This window comes from Podarcis gaigeae, assembly GCF_964106915.1.
Source record: "Podarcis gaigeae genome assembly, chromosome: 14".
NCBI classification, from domain to species: domain Eukaryota; kingdom Metazoa; phylum Chordata; class Lepidosauria; order Squamata; family Lacertidae; genus Podarcis; species Podarcis gaigeae.
Window position 1 is genome coordinate 27,674,520 of NC_139690.1, and position 20,550 is coordinate 27,695,069.

Consider the following 20,550-nt stretch of genomic DNA (forward strand, 5'->3'; position numbering starts at 1 on the left):
ATCCACTTCTAAACGACAGTGTTCAAGGCCAATCAGGACAAAACCAGTCAATGAAATAAACAACCATTTGCCTTTTAGAAGACATTTGAAGGCAGGCCTGTATAGGGAAGTCTTAAGGCTTTATGTTTTATTGTTTGTTTTTAGTATTTTTGGTGGAGCCACCAAGAGTGGCTGGGGCAACCCAGTCAGGTGGGTGGCATATAAATAATAAAAAAAATATTATTATAATTAAGAACACAGATTGTTTCAGTCCTTGTTAGCTTCACTGCCCTCCCTCCCCTCCTCACATGGCCTTTCACCTTTTTCAATAGCTACTGCTCATACGTTAGGTCAGCATTCCCCAACCTTGTGCTCTCCAGATGTTTTCAACTGAAAGCCCCATCAGTCCCAGATAGGCTGGCTTGCTGTCCAAAACATCTGGAGGGCAACAGGCTGGGGAAAGGTGTTAGGTGATAACTTGTTTGCTACTTGTGCCCTCGCCACCTAACAAAATGTAGCCTCGCCACCAATATTTGCACATTGCTCTCTCACCACCCTGCTCCCAGATCACCATTTAGGTCTTAAGAGCCTCTTTCCCAAACCTGTTTGCTCATGTACAGCCCAGTGCATTGCATGGGGCCCTGGGGATCCTTTCCAACTCTACATTTATATGACTCTACTATATGCATGGCTGGAATAAAACCACATTTTAAAGATGTGTATGGTTTTGCAAGCAGCAAAACAGACCCGTCTTTTAACAGTTGAAATAGAAAAGTTTATTTGGGGACCTGTAAACATCCCCTACCAAAAAAAATAATAATAATAATTCAGAAAACTTGTGAGACACAATGGCAAATCCGTCCTATGTTAGAAGGTGCATTTGAACCCAAGACAAAAGTTAACCCCACAATTCTTCAGCTATGCAGGCAAAGAACACAGACTTAAACCCACACATTTTTACCCTCCCAACACCAAGAAAGCACATGAACTCCCTCCCCACCCTGTCCCTCCCCTCCCAAGCTGCAAGTAGACATCTGCGTTTGGTCCTCCCCACTCGGTTGGAAGCCAGAGTTTGTTTGCTTGTTTTGAAGGGGTTGGGGGGATGGAAGAGGAAGACAACACACCATCAAACCATCATCAGCTTGGTTTCAAGGGGGGAAAATGGGCCTAAAAGCATGCAGGAGGCTCAAGACTATGAAACGTTTCGTCACATTTCCAGCACCACATTCCAACAACAAAATCGATCCAATGACACGCTCCGGGAGGCTCTCCCCTTGAAAGAGATCCGTCTGAAGGAAAAGCAACCTTGGGACGTGGGGGCGGCAACAGTTCCATCTGAAGACACAAAACACTATTCACTTGACACGGATGTCAGCTGTGCGGAAAGACGTGTGCAAGAGGAGACCGTGAGCAGACGTGGAAGCGGGCAGGTCTGCTGCAGAGACCCAAGGATCCCTTCCAGTGATACAGTCATCCACACGCGCACGTACACACACCATGAGTGTGAGAAGCTTACACAGCTTTCCGATGATACTCCGGAGGTGCAACTTCATAGTCGCTCGCGCTGAACAGTGTGGAAGAGTTCTTTGCTAGGTACCTGCGGACGGGGAAGGAAGGGGAAGGCAACAGGCTTGAATCTCACATGGAAGCCAAGTGCTTGGGCTTAGTGATAGATATATAGATATATAGATATATAGATATATATATAGAGATAGATATATATAGAGAGATAGATGATAGATAGATGTAGTTGATATCTGCCCCACCTAGTCTTTGGAAGCCTTATAAGAAGCTGTGAAACAGAGGACCAAGGTGAAACTGTCAAACTCCCTTGTTATTTTTGTTGTTAGGTGTTATGTATTATTATTATTATTATAGTACTGAAATGTTGTTTTGCATGTTGTTATATTTACTGTTGTGAGAAAGCGGCATACAAATACCCTATTTTCCCGTGTATAAGACGATGCTTTTTGCTTAAAAAAATAAAAGGCAAAAATTGGGTGTCGTCTTATACACGGATAGTGAATGCGGGGGGGGGGGGATGTGCAATTAATGGCAGCAGCAAGCAGGAGATTGGCAGCGGCGATTGGGCGGGTGATTGGTGACTGCGGCAAGGCCTGCTGGCAATTGGCTGTGGCAACTGGGCAGGCGATTGGCGGTTGTGGCAAGTGGGCGGGTGGGCTGTTGGTGGCGGCGAACAGGCAGACAATTGGCGGCTGCGGCAAGGTGTGTGATTTGCAGTGGCTGTGGGAAGCGACTGGCAGTGGCGGGCAGGCGGGTGAGCAATTGGTGGAAGTGACCTCCCCCACCCCCCAAAAAAGCTAAAAAACTTAATTTCTTAATTTTGGGTTTAAAAAAATGGGGGGCGTCTTATAAATGATGGCAGATGGATGGGTTTGGGGAGAGGATGTTGCAAAAGAGTCAAGCTGTCTGAAGAAGTGTGAAGAAACCTCCTGACACTGATAGATGTTTGTTTGGCCCTGTTCCTCCTCAGTTCTTGTTGTGGATGTTACTTTTGCTCTGTCCCATAAGGCCATTGCTTAGTCATCACCCGACTGTAACGCTCTACACATGTGTAAAGCTAAAGTGAGGGAATGCCTCTACATAAGCCTGTTTAATTTATAGGCCTGTGGACTCCACTGCTGTGTTGTTCTGACCAAACCATCTCAGACATCACAACTGGGTGTGGTTGATTTTAGAAAATCCACAACAGTGTCCAATCTTGGTCTTATTGTGTTAGCTCGGCATTGCAAGGAAGGTGGAGACAGGCATACAAAGCCAGCTCACAGCTCCATCACATGTTTCCCCTCAGCCCCACAAGCCCCCCTCTTGCACAATTTTGCAGAACTAGGACAGAAAGCCAGAACACCCCTGGGCTGTGCCTTTAAGCAAGGAGGAAAGGGAAGCTCAACTGCTCACCCAGGCAGACAGAAACCTCTGCACCTACACAGGTACCACTTCAAACTAACTCACACAGAAATCTAGCATGTCAGAGAGAAGGATGCTGGTATTAACTCCTCTCCAAAAACTTTGTTTTTTCATATTCAATGATCTCTTTTTCTCCCCATTTGTGAGAGGAAACATTTCCACCTGCCCATATTAAGTGGCAGAGTTATGTTATGACTTTAGACAGAAGCAGCGCAAATCCTAGCCAATATGTTAATGTGCCAGATTAGGATCTGGGAGGCCAGAGTTCAAATCCCCACTCAACCATGAAGCTCACTGGGTGACCTTGGGCTGGTCACTTACTCTCAGCCTAACCTACCTCACAGGGTTGTTGTCAGTATAAAATGGGAAGCGTGAGAACTACGTAAGCAACATGAGCTCCTTGGAGGGCAGGTGGGATACAAACATAATAAATAATAATAATAATAGCAATAACAGAAATTCCCAGAGGGCTCACTGCCTGTTGCAGCAAAAACAAGGGAGCTTGTGGCACTCAGAAGGATTTGAATTGGATTCAGAAGCTCTGCAAGGGGGCAGATTGTGTTAGCAGCAAAAGTTTGTGGCACAGCAGTAGACTAGGTCAGATCACTAGGGTGGATCCTTTGAGATTTGGCCCATTAAGGGCTTGCTGTATCTATGCTGCCTCTCAAAAGCCTGAAAAAAATGCCACACTTCTCTAAATCCATGAGACTAAGAGACCACGGAAGAGGACTTCTAACCCTGTCCCATCTTCCATCAACACTTCAGCTTGCCAAGAGATAAAAGCACAGTTCCTGGTATTACGCTAGAAGGAAGAAGAGCCCTGGAGGTGCCCACAACCCCCCATGCAAACATCTTTGCACGAAACACAAGCTCTCACAAGGACCAAGGTGCCTCTCTCAACTCGCCAGATATCAAACGCGATCCATTGTACATACTTTAGAAAATCGTGCAAGTAGTTCAACAGCAAGGCCAGACTCTTCTCGTCCAAGGGCGTGTAAGCGAGCATGGCTCCGATCCGGACTGTTCAGACGGTAATTTAAGGACAAGGGAGAAGGCAACATTAAGGGAAGCATTTGCACAATTCATAAAATTCACCCGCTCTATTTCCAGTTGAGTTGTCCAGCCATCACATCATACAGGTCATGACTGCAGCTGCCTTTTGAAAGTGACACATTAGTGATCCTAAGGCAGAGATGAAGTTTCAGGGATGCCTGGAAAGCCTCATGGGTCAGAAACAAGTGAGGAAGCATTTTGGAACACAGTGAAGAGTAGCACTTAGGGGAACTGAGGGTTATGAAAGGTCCACTTAGTAGGTGCTGCTAACCCCCAATATAGCCTGGGCAGTTTTGTCTAGCACAGTGGCTGGTACCACCCTCCAGGGGTGGCAACATTATCTAGAGGGGTGCTTAGAGGCAAGGGGGTGCTGGAGGTGTAAATGGCTGCCAGGCTTTGAAAAGCTGGTATCAGTGGATCATGTTCATCCATTAAGTTGAATTAAACTAAATTGGATATTGAAAAAATACACTGTCACTGTTTTAAATTTGTTTGTGTTATCTTCCTTAGTGGGTCTTGCAAACTGCTATCCTGAGCAATGTTTTTTATTGAGCAGGGGGCACTGGGGGTGAGTTTATGGAACCAAAGGGGCAGCAGCTCCCCAAAGTCTGAGAACCACTGGTCTAATAGAATGATGCACCAGGATGGGGACCTCGCTGAATATTCTGCAACTCATCCTACACTGCCCACATTACTAGAAATGATTAAAGGCAGCAAAGGTATTTCGTATCTTGGGGCTGGAGGCTTCCACCCAAAGGAGAGCAATGCAGCTCCCAAGGCCTCATTTATGTGGAAATCACACCACATGCTCACTCACATGAACTTCTGCAATGAGGCCACCCTACACCCTGGGCCTCCAATAGCTCTTTGTGTTCAACTCGCAATTTTCCCCAACATAATTCTTATGTCCGTTATAATTTCCCCCCTGATTCAATAAATTGCTTTGTGCAGCTTTAAGATGGGTTCGAAAACAACATGAATGCTGCACCTGTGAAGGAACAGGACATGCATACCGGAAAGAGACGGCCTCATTTGTCAGCTAAGAAGTGGCTTCCACTGGCATTTAAAAGAACAGCCTCCTCATAAAAGTGATGCAGCCACATTTCTAAAATGTGGCTGCTCCAAACGTTTCAAACTGCAGCTCCCAGAAACCTCAGGCAGCATGGCTGTGCTTCCATCAGGTCTCAGCATGCTGCCTGGGACTGGTGGGAGTCGCAGTCCAAAGCGACGGTTATCAGGTTGGGAAAAGCCTTTTGTGTCCCACAAACAATGTACATACCAAACAGCCGCAGGAGGTGGGGAGCTCCGTACACCTGTGACATCGGTGCATCAGGGTGGTCTGCTAAGATTTCTGCGTACTGCGGCCTCTCAAATTTATAGAGCAGCTGAGTGCCCAGCATGACGTTGAAGTACTCTTTGATGCCTGCCACGACTTCGTTAACAGCATATTCTCTGGTGCACAGAAAGAAAAATGCAGGGTCAGCAACAGCCAGAACAAGAATTCGTTATTAATTATTATTAATATTTCATTTGAAGGGACGCAGGTGGCGAAGGGACGCAGGTGGCGCTGTGGGTAAAAGCCTCAGCGCCTAGGACTTGCTGATCGAAAGGTCGGCGGTTCGAATCCCTGCGGCGGGGTGCGCTCCCGCTGCTCGGTCCCAGCGCCTGCCAACCTAGCAGTTCGAAAGCACCTCCGGGTGCAAGTAGATAAATAGGGACCGCTTACCAGCGGGAAGGTAAACGGCGTTTCCGTGTGCGGCTCTGGCTCGCCAGAGCAGCGATGTCACGCTGGCCACGTGACCCGGAAGTGTCTCCGGACAGCGCTGGCCCCTGGCCTCTTGAGTGAGATGGGCGCACAACCCCAGAGTCTGGCAAGACTGGCCCCTACGGGCAGGGGTACCTTTACCTTTAATATTTCATTTATACCCCACCCACCTCTCTGGGTGGCATATATAAAAACACAATACATCTGAAGGGAGGGCGTTCCACGGCGGGGCGGGTGGAAATGGACAAGGCCAACAAACCCTCCTGCTCTGGAAATTCTAGCTGTCACCTCATTTCCTGCTGACCTCCACCTGTGCACATCTGCAGAGTGTTCTCAGCAGCTGGGAACCTCCAATTCCCCCTATCCCTGGCTGTGCTGGCAGCTGAAGCCTAACAACATCTGGAGGGCCACAGATATTCTCCACCCCCTGGTGTTATCTGCTCTGTTCTCAGGCTGGCCTTTGCATAAGAACATAAGAAAAGCCTGCTGTTCCCCAGCATCCTGTTCTCACAGTGGCCAACCAGATGCCTGTGGGAACCAAACTACAGACCTTCGGGCATGGACATCATCCCATCCCCTTTTGTGTGTATCAGAAGCCTATCTTAGCAATAAGCAGTTTTTTGGGGGGCATGTGTAAGTGCGTGCATAAAGTAATGATCCTGCAGGCAGGGCTATTGCTTTTTTAAAAATTAAAGAGCACCTAGAATTTTTTTTCGACACTGCACAAATTATCTTTTCTCATGGTAGGGTGCTTCAACACTCCTAAGAAAGCTGCCTTGACTGGAACAACCTCCTGGCCTTCACGGCAACCTTGAAACTAGGCAGTCACATTCTGGACTAACTTTTTTGCTCAAAGCATGATTCTGGTGACACTGTGATTGGCGTATTATCACGCTTTTGCCATGATTGGGCTATTGCCAGATCAAGGCTGGGTTGGATCCAGTTGGCCTCTTCAGCACTGCAGAGAGAGCTTGTTCGGATGGCCTCAGAGTGTTACAAATTCAGTTGTGTCCTGGAACGCTCCAGGAAATGTTTCAGGATATTACAGTGGGGTAAACTCTATAAAATGCCTTTGTGGATAAATGGAGTCTGGAGTTCAATGGGTCAATTGACCAAGGTCGCTTCCTGGCACCCTCTTCCTCCAGGTTCACACAAAGCAAGCCCCCAAATACTTCGCCTCAAACAGGGCTGGGGGAGAAGAGAACTACTGAATTGGGTTGTAAGATTACTTGAGGCATGGCTGCAAAAAAACCCAAAACCCTCATGCTGAATTTGAGCCAAGCTTCCTGCAGGACTGGAAGGGGATATTCAAGATAGTGTGTTTATATTTCTTTTTCTTGTTCTAAGCTGCTTTGAACAGCTGTGCAGCACATACATGTCTCATGCAAATAGAGCCAGTGCGGCAAAACAGTTGGGTATCAAACTAGGACCTGTAAGAGCAGGGTTCGAATTCCCCACTCAGACATGAAGCTGACAGGGTGCCCTTGAGCCAGCCACAAGGTTGTTGTGGAAATTAAATGGCCGGGTGGCGGGGGGGGGGGGCAGCAAGTAGAACCATATATACCACCTTGGGCTCCTTGGAAGAAAAGAGGGTATATAAATGTAATAAATAAACAAACAAAGAGTTTGAGGTCAGCCTCCTCATATCAAAGGACCAATACTTTTGGCTAGAGATACTCCACAATGGGCCGTTCTGATGAGTCCCCACAGCGCCCCCTCCTCACTTGTTATCAGTGTTCCCTCGTGACTTCTTGTAGTTTGCGTAGTCCTCCAAAATGGAGTCAACGTTCTTCTTGGCAGGAAGGTAGAAGAGCTACGGAAGAAAGTGAGAGGTGCCTAAGCCAGAACAAAAAAGACTGGAGCTAGGAGAAAGGTGTAACTCCGTGGAACCTCTTCTTTCAAATTGGAAGAAACTTGCACCTCCTTTGCAACCACAAGACGGGAAGGCTGAAAGTAGCTAACTAGCCTACGAGGGAAACCCCCACTATGCTCTTTAGAAGTAAAATGTGCGGGAGCCATCAAGGGCCACCAGGTTTTCCACCTGCCTTCGAGCAACCCGCTGCCTGGGACTTTGTAAGGCAAAGATGCTTCTTACATAGCTGTCAACATTTCCCTTTTTTTAAGGGAAATTCCCTTTATCCGAATAGGATTCCTTGCAAGAAAAGGGAAAAGTTGACAGCTATGCTTAAGTATTCTCGCCTTCCCTTAATATCTCTGTAGGGAATGTTCTTTGCCTTTTTGGAAGGTGCATGGATGTGTTTAGTTTGTAATACTGCTGAAATGTTTTGAAATTCTATCAATTGTACTTGCATTATTGTATTTTATGTGTTGATTTAGTCTTGGGAGCCTTTTTGGCTGAAAGGCAGCTTACAAACAAACAGTACGATCACATTACATAACAACCAACTCAGGTTACTGAAGGTGCTTAAAAATAAGCAGTCCATTTAGTAACACAATTTCAGAGTTACCTGCTTTTGCCGGGTGATCAAATCCCAGTCATCCACAAGCCACGGTTTCAGCTCCTCGGGTATTTTTACCTTGACTTCAACCCTGTTCATAAAAGTCTCCTCCTGAAGAATAAAAGACATAAAACCTGCATTTGGATACTGGCACCAAGCAAAGCACATTGGCAAAAGAACAGAAAAGGGCATTTATTAATTATTTTTTACAGTGTATCAGTGAATTTAGGGACGCGGGTGGCGCTGCGGGTTAAAGCCTCAGTGCCTAGGAGTTGCCGATCGAAAGGTCGGCGGTTCGAATCCCCGCGGCGGGGTGCGCTCCCGTTGCTCGGTCCCAGCGCCTGCCAACCTAGCAGTTCGAAAGCACCCTCAGGTGCAAGTAGATAAATAGGGACCGCTTACTAGCGGAAGGTAAACGGCGTTCCGTGTGCTGCGCTGGCTCACCAGAAGCAGCTTGTCATGCTGGCCACGTGACCCGGAAGTGTCTGCGGACAGCGCTGGCTCCCGGCCTATAGAGTGAGATGAGCGCACAACCCTAGAGTCTGTCAAGACTGGCCCGTACAGGCAGGGGTACCTTTACCTTTACTTTACCTATCAGTGAATTTAACAATATTGCATCTCTGTATTCAGAGATGTCCTCACTAGCAAGATCCAAGGAACTGAGAACAGACCTTGGCACTGTGACGGCAGGACACAACCATTCAGAAGCCTGCGCAAGGAAGAAAACCTCAATTGTCTATTGCCAGCCCTATAGGGAGGGCTGCCAAGTGTTTCTTGTGGTTCCATGAAGACACTTACAAAGTTTCAAGGAGCCGCAAAATATGTTCATTGCTACTCAATACAAGCATTCACGTATTCCCACAAGCTGCGCTTCTTATTTGTTTCATAAAATTTATACACTTCTTGATTGTAAAAAAGAAAAGAAACCACGTATCAAAGCTGTTTACAAAAATATAAAACAATCAAGAAGAATTAGCAGCAATATTTTAAGACTTTTGAAAAGTTAAAAGAACAATTGACTAAAAGCAAATTAAAATTCACACCAGCATTCAACTTAACTGTGTAGGGTTGTCTAAGTAAAAATGTTTTTAACACGCATTGAAACAGTACAGAGAAGGCACCAGCCTAGTGTCAATTGGCAGGGAGCTCCAAAGTATAAGTCCTGCCTCACTAAAAGAGTTTTTACAGATGTTGAACATGTATTATGTGGCACCTGCAACAACAGCAGTTCCACTGATCAATGCAGTAAATTGGGCATATATGGTGTACGGAGATATTGCTGGTAAATTGGTCCCAAGTTGTTAAGGGCTTTGTATACTAATAATAACACCTTGAACTTGGCCAGGTAGTAAATTGGCAACCAGTGCAGATCTCTGAGCACAGGTGTTATATGTAGGCAAGGCCTCACTTGTGTCAGCAATTGTGCTGCAGCATTCTGCACTAACTGCAGCTTCCAGATCAAGGGCAAAAGAAATCCTACACAGACCGACTTGCAATAATCCAATACTGAAGTAAGGGATTTGAAAAAAAAAAAATATTATTGCCATCTATCCCCCTTCCTTGTGAAGTTGCCCAAAGGCTGAGATGGATCCAAAACATCTTGGACATTCTTTGCTTTTTAAGACTTGCAAACTATTATAACTGTGTAATGACTGCAACCCAACAAGGGGAACTCTACCTAGAGTCCCGGACAGTCCAAAATACTTACACTTTCAACAGTGGGATCTACACGAGCCCTTTTCTTCCTGGGAGGCTGAGGGTTTTCATTAGTGCTGCTGCCTTCACCGATTCCAGGAGCTACACAAACAGGCAAGGGAATCACTGTTGTGGTTTTAGCTAAACGTTTTACACAGGTGGCAGTTCACACACAACACACACTCGCGGAAGGGGTCTACTGGACAGAACCGGAAATCAGACACACACACACTGCACCCCAATGTTGTGGCAGCCCCTTTAAAATAGTCACTGGCATCCCGGATGCAAACCCCATTTTTTAAGTTGCTCAGCATTGCTAAGAACTGCTTTGGGGGTAGCTCCAGTGTCTTGAGTTAATTGAAGTGATTACAAACTTTTTGATTGACTTAAAGATGCATCCAATTGATTGGGCAATGCTTTTTAAGAAGTGTTACATTAAAACTTTTAATACTAGCAGGCACTAAAAGAGACTTTCCCTCTCTTATGTATGAGGAAAGACCCCTGCTTCAAGCAAAACCTTTTTTAAAAGAAATAATAATAAAGTAACTACTGTTTCATTCAGAGAAAGCCATATTCAATAGTCTAGACATGCAGATTTAATCTGGTAGCTGATCAAAACTCAACTAAGACTTCTAGGGCTGCCACCTGATTAGAGTAGTTTTTATCGCTCAATGCAATTAACTGCTTTTTCCCCCTTCACCTATTATTTTTTTTAGGATACCAATATAAAAAAAATCAGGTTCTAGCAAGATGTGCATTATAGTAGGGCTGCCTTTTAATGCTTGTTTGTATTTATGTAGAGTGGGCAGCTTTGAATAAATTCCTGCATCAGAATAACAACAGCAGATTAAAAAATTGCCTCCAAGTAACTAATTGAAAGTACTACTGCTGCTGCTGCCAGATTCTATGAGCTTCGATTTTGGAGCCAACACACTGGGAGGGCCATCTTTTCCTTAACCCTTTTTGCTCTTACAAAAGTAAGGTGGGGCCGGGGGAGAAATGTTGGCAAAACATTGAAAATCTAGAAGAACGTCATGCTAGATAAGAGTGGGCATCTCAAAAGAGGTGCTCTTACTTTTCTGTTTGTTCTTTTTGGTCTTCCTGCCAAAGAGAAAAGAGAGACTGTTATTGCACATGCAAAGCAAGTATAACGCCAGCACTTTTAAAAAAAAAGTTCCTTCTTCTAAGCCCAATCACTTGATCTGTAAGGGACTGACCAAGCCACAAAGCGCAAGGCCCAGTGTTGAATGGAACATCATCCACGCAGGGTAATTCAATATGCTTAGGCCTAATACGGAAAGGACAGGCTTTGGCATATGTAGAAGCTGCATTCCCAGCATTTGCTAAAATAAAGGAAGAGCTACGTGCTTTAAATTTTCCACAAAGCCTAGTATCCTTCCCCCGTGACCAGCCATACCTGCAGCTGCAAAGGCACACCAGAAATGTACACTGCCTTTTAAAAAAATAAGGTGTAGAAGCGGCCTCTTTCACCCCACCCTAATAGCTGGAAGCATGGCAGACCAGCCAACCACCTGCCTTCATGATTTATAAAAGAGCACAGCTACAATTCTCATCAACATCTGAAAAGGTTAGATCACTGCAGTGTGTTACACATGGGGCTTCCTCTGAAGACGGTTCAGAGACCTCAGATAGTGCAGAATTCAGCAGCTAGCTAGCTCACTGGGGCAAGACAGACTGAGCATATAACTACAACCCTGGCCCAACTGCATTGTCTGCCAGTTAGTTTCTGGGCCCAATTCAAAGTGCTAGCTTGATCTAGAAAGCCTTAAACAGCTCAGGACCACAATATCTCAAGGACCGCCTCCACCCATAAGCACCAACCCAAATCTGGTAATCATCATCATCTGAGGCTCTTCTTTGGGTGCCTCCCCCACAAGAGGTCGGGAGGGTGGCAACAGGAGAACAGGCCTTTTCTGCGGTGTCTCCCTGTTTGTGAAATGCTCTCCCCAGGGAGGCTCGCCTGGCACCTTCATTACATATATTTAGGCACCAGGCAAGAACATTCCTCTTCTCCCAGGCCTTTCGCTAATTAAACAATCTATGGCCTTTTAAATGGGGGCAGGGAGTCATTCTTTTGTTTGTTATAATAACATAATACTATGTTATGTATTTCCATGTTTTTATACTGTAAATCCTATGATCCTTGGATGAAGGGTGGTATATAAATTTAATATTAAGTGGAATATCCATATGCAGCATCTGAAAATCAAATCCACACATCACGAGTGACCGGAGGAAGTACAAAAAGGAGCGATCAACCGAGATGGTGATGGTTTTTTTATCATGAAGAACACCTTCGAGAAAGTCCAATGAATTAAGTACTGCATAAATTGTTATTCTACCAGCTATCTCCAGGGAGGATATTCCATTACAGTGGTACCTCAGTCTACGAACAGTCCTGTTAACAAACTATTCAGACAACGAACTCCGCAAAACCGGACGTAGGTGTTCCGGCTAGCAAACTTTGCCTCGGAAGATGAACAGTGGAAGGGCACCAGCGGCAGGAGGCCTCAGTAGGGAAAGCACGCCTTGGTTTAAGAATGCTTTGGTTTAAGAACGGACTTCCGTAACGAATTAAGTTCGTAGACCAAGGTACCACTGTACTCACATAATATGCCTATACATCATTTTTCAGAGAGAGAGAAACTTATAAATCTACACAAAGCAAGAAAATCTGGATTTCAGGATGAAGATCCTGGCGTGACAATCCATCCTTAACTCACCGCGTCGATATTGCAGGGGTCTCCAAACCGCAAACTGTATGCGCTCCATCTCGTCTGAAAAATCTAGGCACAATGGGGGTTGAGTTAAGGAGAGAGTGTCAGACCCGACACATGGAACCTTTAAGAGAATGCACTTCAGTTCAGCTGGAAAAGGCAAGACAGCTTTTAGAGGAAGTTAAAGCCCCATTCAACAAGTGTCTGGAGGGTGTGAAGCCTACTGGGGCTGACATCTTCCTCCTACCTTGAATGCTATTTTGTCATATCTGGGCTCTGTTATGTACACTATTCATCCATCCATGGAAGCAACACAAGATTGAGCCCAGGCTTACGCAGATCATTGGTGTTATTTTCTCAGAGGACACTCAGAGAAGCCAGCAGGCCCCCCTCCCGAGAAGGACAAGGCTAGTTTCCTTCAAAATGCCAGCTGCACATCTCACCACCTGCTCACTTAAGACTGCTCAACAGTAAGGGAAATGGTGGCAAGATTCCCATCACGGTTCTTCATTGAAAGGCAGCTTCCTCAGCACTAAAGTTACATTTTCCAAAGCAACATTCCACATGTACCAACAGTACAGTTTTAAGCTTTGGAAATATGATTGCTAAGATCTTCAAGGCCAAAAGATTATGAGGGAAAGCTTTTAAAATAAAAAAGAATAAAACAGACAAAATAGTTTCTTACACTTCAACATTTTTCTGCTGGAGTCCGGACGTTTTTTTCCCTGGTGCGGCCCCTCTCATCTTTCCTTCTGCATACTGTTCCCTTTGAAAAAAAGAGTCATCAAAACAGGACTTAATTAGAGGCATCTCTATGCCTCTATAGAACAGAAGTATCTCTGCAACAGAAGCCCTGCCTATCTTGCTATTCTTAACTACCAGTGCAACCAGTTAAAATTTAACATTAGGAATGTCCCTAAGTATTACACTGAAACTGTGGCATCCTGGTCAGTTCCTCTTGCCCTGACAGTGCCCATGCTGCAATTTTTTCCAACTGTGTTATATGTTTATATATACCCACACAGAATGTGAACTCCATCCAGTACGTAGATCAGGACATCACAGAAGGCATTCCATAGTGTATGTTTAAAGCAATTTGGGGTAAGTAGATTATAGCTCCAAAGAGCTCTCCTGCTTGAGCAATGAGAGAGAAGGGCACCTTCTCCCATACTAGGTGAAGTGAGTTCTACAAAATTCACACACACATAAAATCCATATAATACATATTCAGGCTGCAGGGGAGAGACTGTGCTGAACCCTCAAGGGGCTGTCTTTCCCATTTGTCCTGCCCTCCGCACCCCAGCCTGCAACTCTTATAAGGAAGAGAAGCAGCTCCCCAAGAATTTACTGCTGCTCTCTCTGCTACCTTTGGGGGCACACCCCTTTCCCTTTTGGCAGAGGCAATAATGTATTCATCTTTTAAAAAGGTTTGCTGTTTTAAGTTTGTGTTACATTGCAAAGGCCAAAGGTTCCCCACACCTTTCTTACACAAGAATACAGAGACCCATGTAAAAAAAACCCACCAACCACTACTTATACACTGGCCTGGCTTAGTTCCTCCATTACTAGGTAATACTCACTGATTGGCCTTTTGAAGTTCTTTCTGCTTTTGCAGATTGGTGTCCACGTATTTGAGCACTCTGCTTTCTGGAACCCATTCATCCCAGCTGCAAGGGAAGGGAAGAGTTTTCAGGGGCTACATAACAAGAAGCCCACTGCCTAGCTGTTAATTCAGTGGCTTCACAGAAAACCAATGAACTTTATCCATTTATTTAAAAAATATTTATAGACAGCAATTTATAAAAACTTTGCAGCCCTGCCTAACACAGGGTTACAGGCACAAGCGGGTGGATTTCTCCTAAGTTTTGGAATCCAGGTATTCAATCAATTCCTGTAGAAGAAAGAATCATTGTACTAGCTGTTGTTGTTTTCATTAAGAAGCACTTTAAAGTTAGCTGAAAACTACATTCCTGGAGAAAGTTTGGGAACGCCTTCTGATTGGGCGACAGGATTATGACCTCATGGCTTACCATCCCCAGCTATTACTGATCAATTTGTAGCTTATTCTGTGGGGTTTTCACACACACACACACACACACACACACACACACACTTTTTCAATTGCTCTGTTGCCACTGATCAGGCCACCAAAACCTGCCAGGACTTCCACTGTGCCTCTCCTGCCCAATCCGCTGTCACTTCTTGCAGGCCACAAAAACCTTGCTTTGGCACAGCAGGCCTTTTGAGGCAGGCACAGGCTTTATTATAGTGGGAGCTTAGAGAGGGAGGACACGTAAGTTACTCCCTTTCCCCCACAACCACCTTGGGAGTGTGTGTGGAGTGGCTGAGAATAGATAGTAGATAGCAGCCTTCAGGGAGGACTGTTAGATTGGAGTAAAAAGAGAGGGTGTAGTCGGATGCCTTGATTGTGGCCCACATTGCTGGGATAGCACCACATGGGAGGAAAGCAGAAGGGTGCCCTGTAATCTGTGGGCAGATCAAGGCTCCTTTTTTGTATCAGCTTAAACCTGGCAGAGAGGGGAGCAGCCTTCAACTTAGGAAATTTCAGTTAATATTTCCAAAGAATAACTAGTTAAACTTGGGGCACTGCATGAATTTAGACAGTGGTTTCTTTTTATTCCTTTTTCTTCTTTCTGGTAAATTATCAATGTCTGCAGCAGGAAACATAATCACTACTTAGCATGTAATTCATCTTTTTCCTATACTGGTGCCACCCAAATGTTTAGAACTTTGGCTCCCGTCAGGCCCAGCCAGCACAATTGTGCTCCCACCAGCCCATGCGTCATATGTTGCCTGGGCTGATGGGAGTTGTAGTCTGAAACATCTGGAGGATGCCAGAATGGGGAAAGCAGATGTGAATGAATGCAATTATAGCTATTATACTGAAATTAGAGACTTAGGAGGAATCCCCATTTCACATTCTGACTCACAGCACCTATAACTGTTTCTCCAGCAAGAGGTGAAGAGCCAAGAGCCTTCAATAATTCACAAAGTTGCGTTTCCTGGGTTTTTTTTGCTCAAAAGCCTCATGACTGTGGCAGTGAGTAGACAAGGTTGACTTATGGGTTCAACACTATTATTATTTTACTAATCTTGAAACGTCAAGCACATCTGAGACCGTTGCAATAAAATAATCAATACACAAAAATATAAACACATAAGAAAGTTAAACAAAATGTGTGTGTGTGAATAAAACAGATCAACTGAAGTAAAAAAGCTTAGGAAAATAAAATAGGTATCTGCCTGGCACCAAAAAGATACCAAAGCAGGTGCCAGATATTCCTCTCTGGGAAAAGCATTCTAAAGTCACCACCACAGAGAAGGCCCTTTCCCCTGAAACCACAATATGTCAGAAAAACCCAGAGAAGAGCCTCTTCTGCAGATCTCAATGTATTAGCAAGTATATGTGAACCCATACAATTTTCCAGGTATCCTGGCCCTAAGCCATGATGGGTCTTAAAAATCAAAACCAGCACTTTGAGCTGGGCCCAGAAATAATTGACAGGGAGCTGGTCGTGTTGGTGAAATGCTGGCATCATAACAGCTGTCCTCAGTTGCTCATCTAGAAGCCATATCCCTGAACTAACCGTAGTTACCAAAACACCTTCAGGAGCAGCTACACACATAGTGTGTTTTGGCAGCCTAGCCCAAAGGATGACTGAGGACAGGCTGCCATCTGCTTTGGCTGGAAATGCCAGGGGTGAAATCCTGCAAAGATGCTGCACATATTTTGTACTGCCCCAACTTTCTGACCTTAAACATTAGTTTAAGTTGCCATAGAAATGAAGGAACTTTAACCATTGCTGTTCATTGTATATTGATTTTTTTGGTTTTAATAATGGTTTTGTTATGATGGTGGCTATTTGATTGCCATTGTCACAAGCCATCCTGTGCTCCATTTTGGAGAAAAAGTAGGATATATACCTTGTATCAAATACAGGTTTTGTTTTGTTTTGTTATCGTTACTTAAAAATAAATACTCACTTCTTATTCCAACCACTGTAATGTATGAAGTATTTCACCTGTTTGTCCTTTATAGCAACCTTTACACACTAGAAGGAGGAAGAAGAAAGTCTGTCAACAACTTAGCAAGTCCACGTGCAATTCAGAGACTTTTATGCCACTCTGGGCCAGATTAACAGTTCTTAGGCAGCCTATAGGGTATTTAATTGCCCCAGCCAAATCGGGTCCCTTGCTGTGGCAAGATGTTCTGGGAGTTTCCCAGCATGCAAAGTGCGAGCCCATCCTGCTCCTTGCAGCTGGGGACACGGTGGCTGCCCAGAGGGCACAATGTCCCCAGTCACTCGCCACACAGGCTGCCTCTCTTAGCATGAGGAATACGATACCATCAGTACTGCAGAAGGACTTCAAAAGGAAGGCAGGATGGAGCGGACCAGAGAAAGGGAGCCGGGCTGCTTGTGGCTGCTGTGTTTGCACAGGCTTGCTTCTGTGCGAGAATGCTGGCAGAGGAAAGCACGGTATGTGAATCAGGCCCTTTGGCTCTGGAGCCCCAGAGCAGGTTTTTTGTTTTGTTTTGTTTTGCACAGCGCACGCGTCCCCCACCACCACCCCTTAAATCCAGCACTGCCGTGGGTGGGTTAACGTCGTCTGCCACAGCAAACTACAGCCAACATACCTTTGCTTCGTAAAGAAGAGGTCCATGGAAACACAGCACCCGTTCACCTGTGAGAAAATTTCCATTTAGTAGGAAAAGCAGGCCTAGACGCACACGCACCACACAAACACTGAATAATATCATCATCGCACTGAAATGAAGATGCAAGGATCCGTTAACGTTCATCTTATTATTTCAGCTCCTCGTAAGAGCTTGGGCCAAGGTAAGCAGAGCTGAACCACCATTTTGCTCAAACTGGACTTCCCATCAACCAACCCAAATAAACACCACATGTTCAAAAGCTGGTGTTTCTGTTGACGAGTGCAGAAAGGGCTTCCAAGGCAACATATTTTTGCTTTCAAAGTTGAACGATAAGACACACAGAAAAATCAGAGGATTTTTCATCTGTGCCTTTGAAGCAATGTAACTTCCTCATCAGAGATTTGGGTTGCACAGGACGCCGCCCTCTGTGTGTGTGCGCGCACACATGGATGTCCTCATTTTTATGTTGAAATGCACAGAGTACCAAACCAACAAGTAGCAATCTGCCTCCCTATAAGCTAAGAGGAAGACTTATTTGAGCACTGCTAATTAAGGGTATCCAGATTCCGGGACCTACCACAGGGGCTGATCCTGTCCCACACCAAAAGAGATGGCACAGAATGCCCACCTGTGCTCAACCCACATGCACAAAGCCTGGGCTAGCAACTATTGTGCAACGGAGCTCTGGTGCCCACAGCAGAGGGTGATGCCTCTGAGCAGGATGAGGGCATTTGCAGGCAGAAAGCGGAGAGTCTGGCTCCTGCAGCTGGGCCAGCTGCCCAAAGGGGGTCCACCGCATAGCCCACCACCCTCCTCTCACAGCGGCCAACCAGGTGCTCCTAGTAGGAAGCCTTGAAGGCAGCAGGACCCCCAACAGGGCAGAAGCAGCTCTCCCTGCCACAGGGACCCAAGAGCATCACTGCCTCCTACTGGGTGGGGGGGGGACACATAGCCATCGTGGCTAGTAGCCATTATGACGAGTAGCCATTATGACTAGTAGGCAATGAAAGACAAATTCAGGTGTGCGTTGGGTTCATTCTCCTCGGCCTGACCCAGCAACCAGGGTCTTCCTCAGAGGAAGGTTGAGCCGCAAGACGCAGACAGGGGAGAGGGGGAGAAACACCCCCTACTGACTCCCTCCCACCCCCCTCCTGAGGAGTGGGAGACAAAGAGAAGAACCCGAGGGACCGTTTTGCTGCGGGGAAAACGGGCTCCTGTGCATGCACTGCCTGCCTGCCTGGGGTAGGGAGGGGGAGGCAGAGCGGCCGCCGCCGCCCCCCGCCCGGCTCTGGGCGCCCCCTCCTCTCCCTCTCCCCCGCCTTTCGCGGTTGGAGGTCCGTGGTTAGGGGTCTCCGGCAGGGCGCCCCTCCGTCCCCGGCTCGACCCTCCCTCCTGCCGCTGCTCACCCTCTTGGAATTTGGGTTTGGGGTCCTGCTTGGGCGCCATTTATAAGCGACTCCTCCGCCTCCCCCTCCCCGCGGGGGCTCCTCAGCTGCGTCGCCGCATTATGGCAAGAGGAGGGGAGCCTTCGCTACAGCGCATGCGCGCGCACGGGATCTTTCCACGCCTGGCTCTTCCTCCTCTCCCGGGGCATGCTGGGTTTTGTAGTCTTCGGCGGCGGCTCCTCCTGCTTCCCGTCTCGTCGCCGCTGCGCTTGCCTGCCTTTCACATGAGCTGCTAAAACAAACCTCCTTTTTAATTAGCCAATGGGCAAAAGAGGCGCGCTCAACTTGGGGCTCGAACCCACGACCTTCGTATTAAGAGTCCCATGCTCTACCGACTGAGCTAGCCAGGCCTGGAATACTCCTGCCTGCAACCCCTGATGCTGCTGTCTGGCTTCAAGCATCTGGCAATGTTGGTCATCAGGCAGGTGATGCTTTCACTGTTTTCTTTTCAGCTTAAACATTTTTGCTTAGACATGCCTGTCCAGATGATCAGAAAGTTGATTCAAGTTTTAATCTACTCTTAGTCTATTGTCAGTCTCACTTTTAGAAAGTCTTAAATTGTTGTTGTTATTTTGTCCTAGTGATACTTGAATTGTTTTATCTTTTTTTTTTACTCCCATTGAGGATTTTGAAATTATTAATTTTTTTACAGTGAAACAGTGTATAAGTTTTATGAAATAAATAAAATCTCTGGGAGCTCTGGATCTGGGATAATGGCAGAGGTTTCCCAACTGGCCAGCCACGTAGCCCACATAATCTTGTGGAGGGGGGAGTAGGGTCAGAGATAATATAAATATGTCTATATTTGACAACAGGGTTAAATACAACATGTATTTTATTCATTTATTAAGGGTTGTATCCTATGCTAGTTCCACCTAGAATAGACCTCATTGTCGTTAGTGAACCTGACTCTCTTAGGTTCATTAATTTACTGGGTCTAATCTGGGCTACAACCCATAATTTCCTTTCCACACAACAATTGGAGCTGCCAACTCATCTGCCCCACCTTCCCACACCACAGATTCAGGAGCAGGTACATCAAAAGCCCTTTTCCTCCATCATTGGATCTGCCAGTCAGGAGAGGGGTTTGTTGGGACTGGGCTGAAAGACTAGCCTCCGAAAGCCCTACCCACAACTGCAGCCTTTCCATCATGCTTTAGCAGAGAGAGGGAGGTGGGGCCACCGGGCCACCTCACCAGCACAGCAGAAACACCACTATTATTTTCTCCTCCAAATTTTATCATCCCAACTCTTGTGGTTGCAATAACTCTGCAACTAAAAAAAACACGTGCCTGAGCTTGCTTTTTTCCTCCTCCCTCCCAACCCCTTTCCCTTTCGTGTCATGACTTTTAGACTTCAAGATGGAATCAGTCTTGTACGTTGCTCTGAGAGGTTTTTTTTCAGCTGAAAAGCAAGTAAAGAAAAAGTTTTTTTAAAAAATCTAGGCAGAATGGGATTCAGAACTCCCACCCTCCCCACCCCACTTGGAGGCATGGAGCTGTCCATAGTGCTGGTTCTGATGCTGCCACCTAGAAAGAAAAAGGCAAAGGGGCAGGGATCACATTCTGCCCCAGGAGTGCTGAGGCAGTGGAGATAAATGTCCCATGCTGAGGATTTCTTGTCAGGACTATAGGATTCCTTTCCCATTCCAGGCCCCAAGTCTCTGAGGAGTCCTTGCACACAGAGAGGTGTGCAATCTCCTTGCTTCCTTCTCACGATGGCAACTAGGGAAAAGGTATGGTGTTGTGATGCCAACCTTGAACAGAGCAGCTGGCTTTCATATTTCCATTGTGACACTGACTACAAAGGG

At 46.1% G+C, this 20,550-nt stretch overlaps 1 protein-coding gene across 4 annotated transcripts; it reads right to left on the reverse strand.

Annotated features, from left to right (window-relative positions):
• Positions 1-731: 731 nt before the first annotated feature.
• Positions 732-18,857, reverse strand: MORF4L1 (mortality factor 4 like 1). 4 transcript variants are annotated; one of them, XM_083713245.1, is made up of 14 exons: positions 18,702-18,857; positions 17,275-17,321; positions 16,623-16,690; positions 14,198-14,284; positions 13,303-13,383; positions 12,624-12,686; positions 10,955-10,980; positions 9,893-9,981; positions 8,194-8,295; positions 7,450-7,538; positions 5,240-5,412; positions 3,843-3,927; positions 1,496-1,576; positions 732-1,354 (listed from the first exon to the last, which is right to left on the reverse strand). In XM_083713245.1, the coding sequence occupies exons 1-14, from the start codon at positions 18,739-18,741 to the stop codon at positions 1,351-1,353; spliced, it is 1,035 nt and encodes a 344-aa protein (XP_083569371.1). In that variant the 5' UTR covers positions 18,742-18,857; the 3' UTR covers positions 732-1,350. The 4 variants fall into 4 exon arrangements, with proteins under 4 accessions (XP_083569371.1, XP_083569370.1, XP_083569373.1 ...); XM_083713244.1 differs by having other exon boundaries at positions 732-1,576; XM_083713247.1 differs by lacking the exon at positions 17,275-17,321 and having other exon boundaries at positions 732-1,576; positions 18,702-18,850.
• Positions 18,858-20,550: the final 1,693 nt, after the last annotated feature.

Coding starts and splice junctions, on each gene's coding strand:
- MORF4L1 (XM_083713245.1), bottom strand. CDS start 18,741: ATGGCGCCCAAGCAGGACCCCAAACCCAAATTCCAAGAGG. Junction 16,691..17,274: donor CTCTTCTTTACGAAGCAAAG/GTATGTTGGCTG, acceptor TCCTCCTTCTAG/TGTGTAAAGGTTGCTATAAA. Junction 12,687..13,302: donor CAGCAGAAAAATGTTGAAGT/GTAAGAAACTAT, acceptor CATTGTGCCTAG/ATTTTTCAGACGAGATGGAG.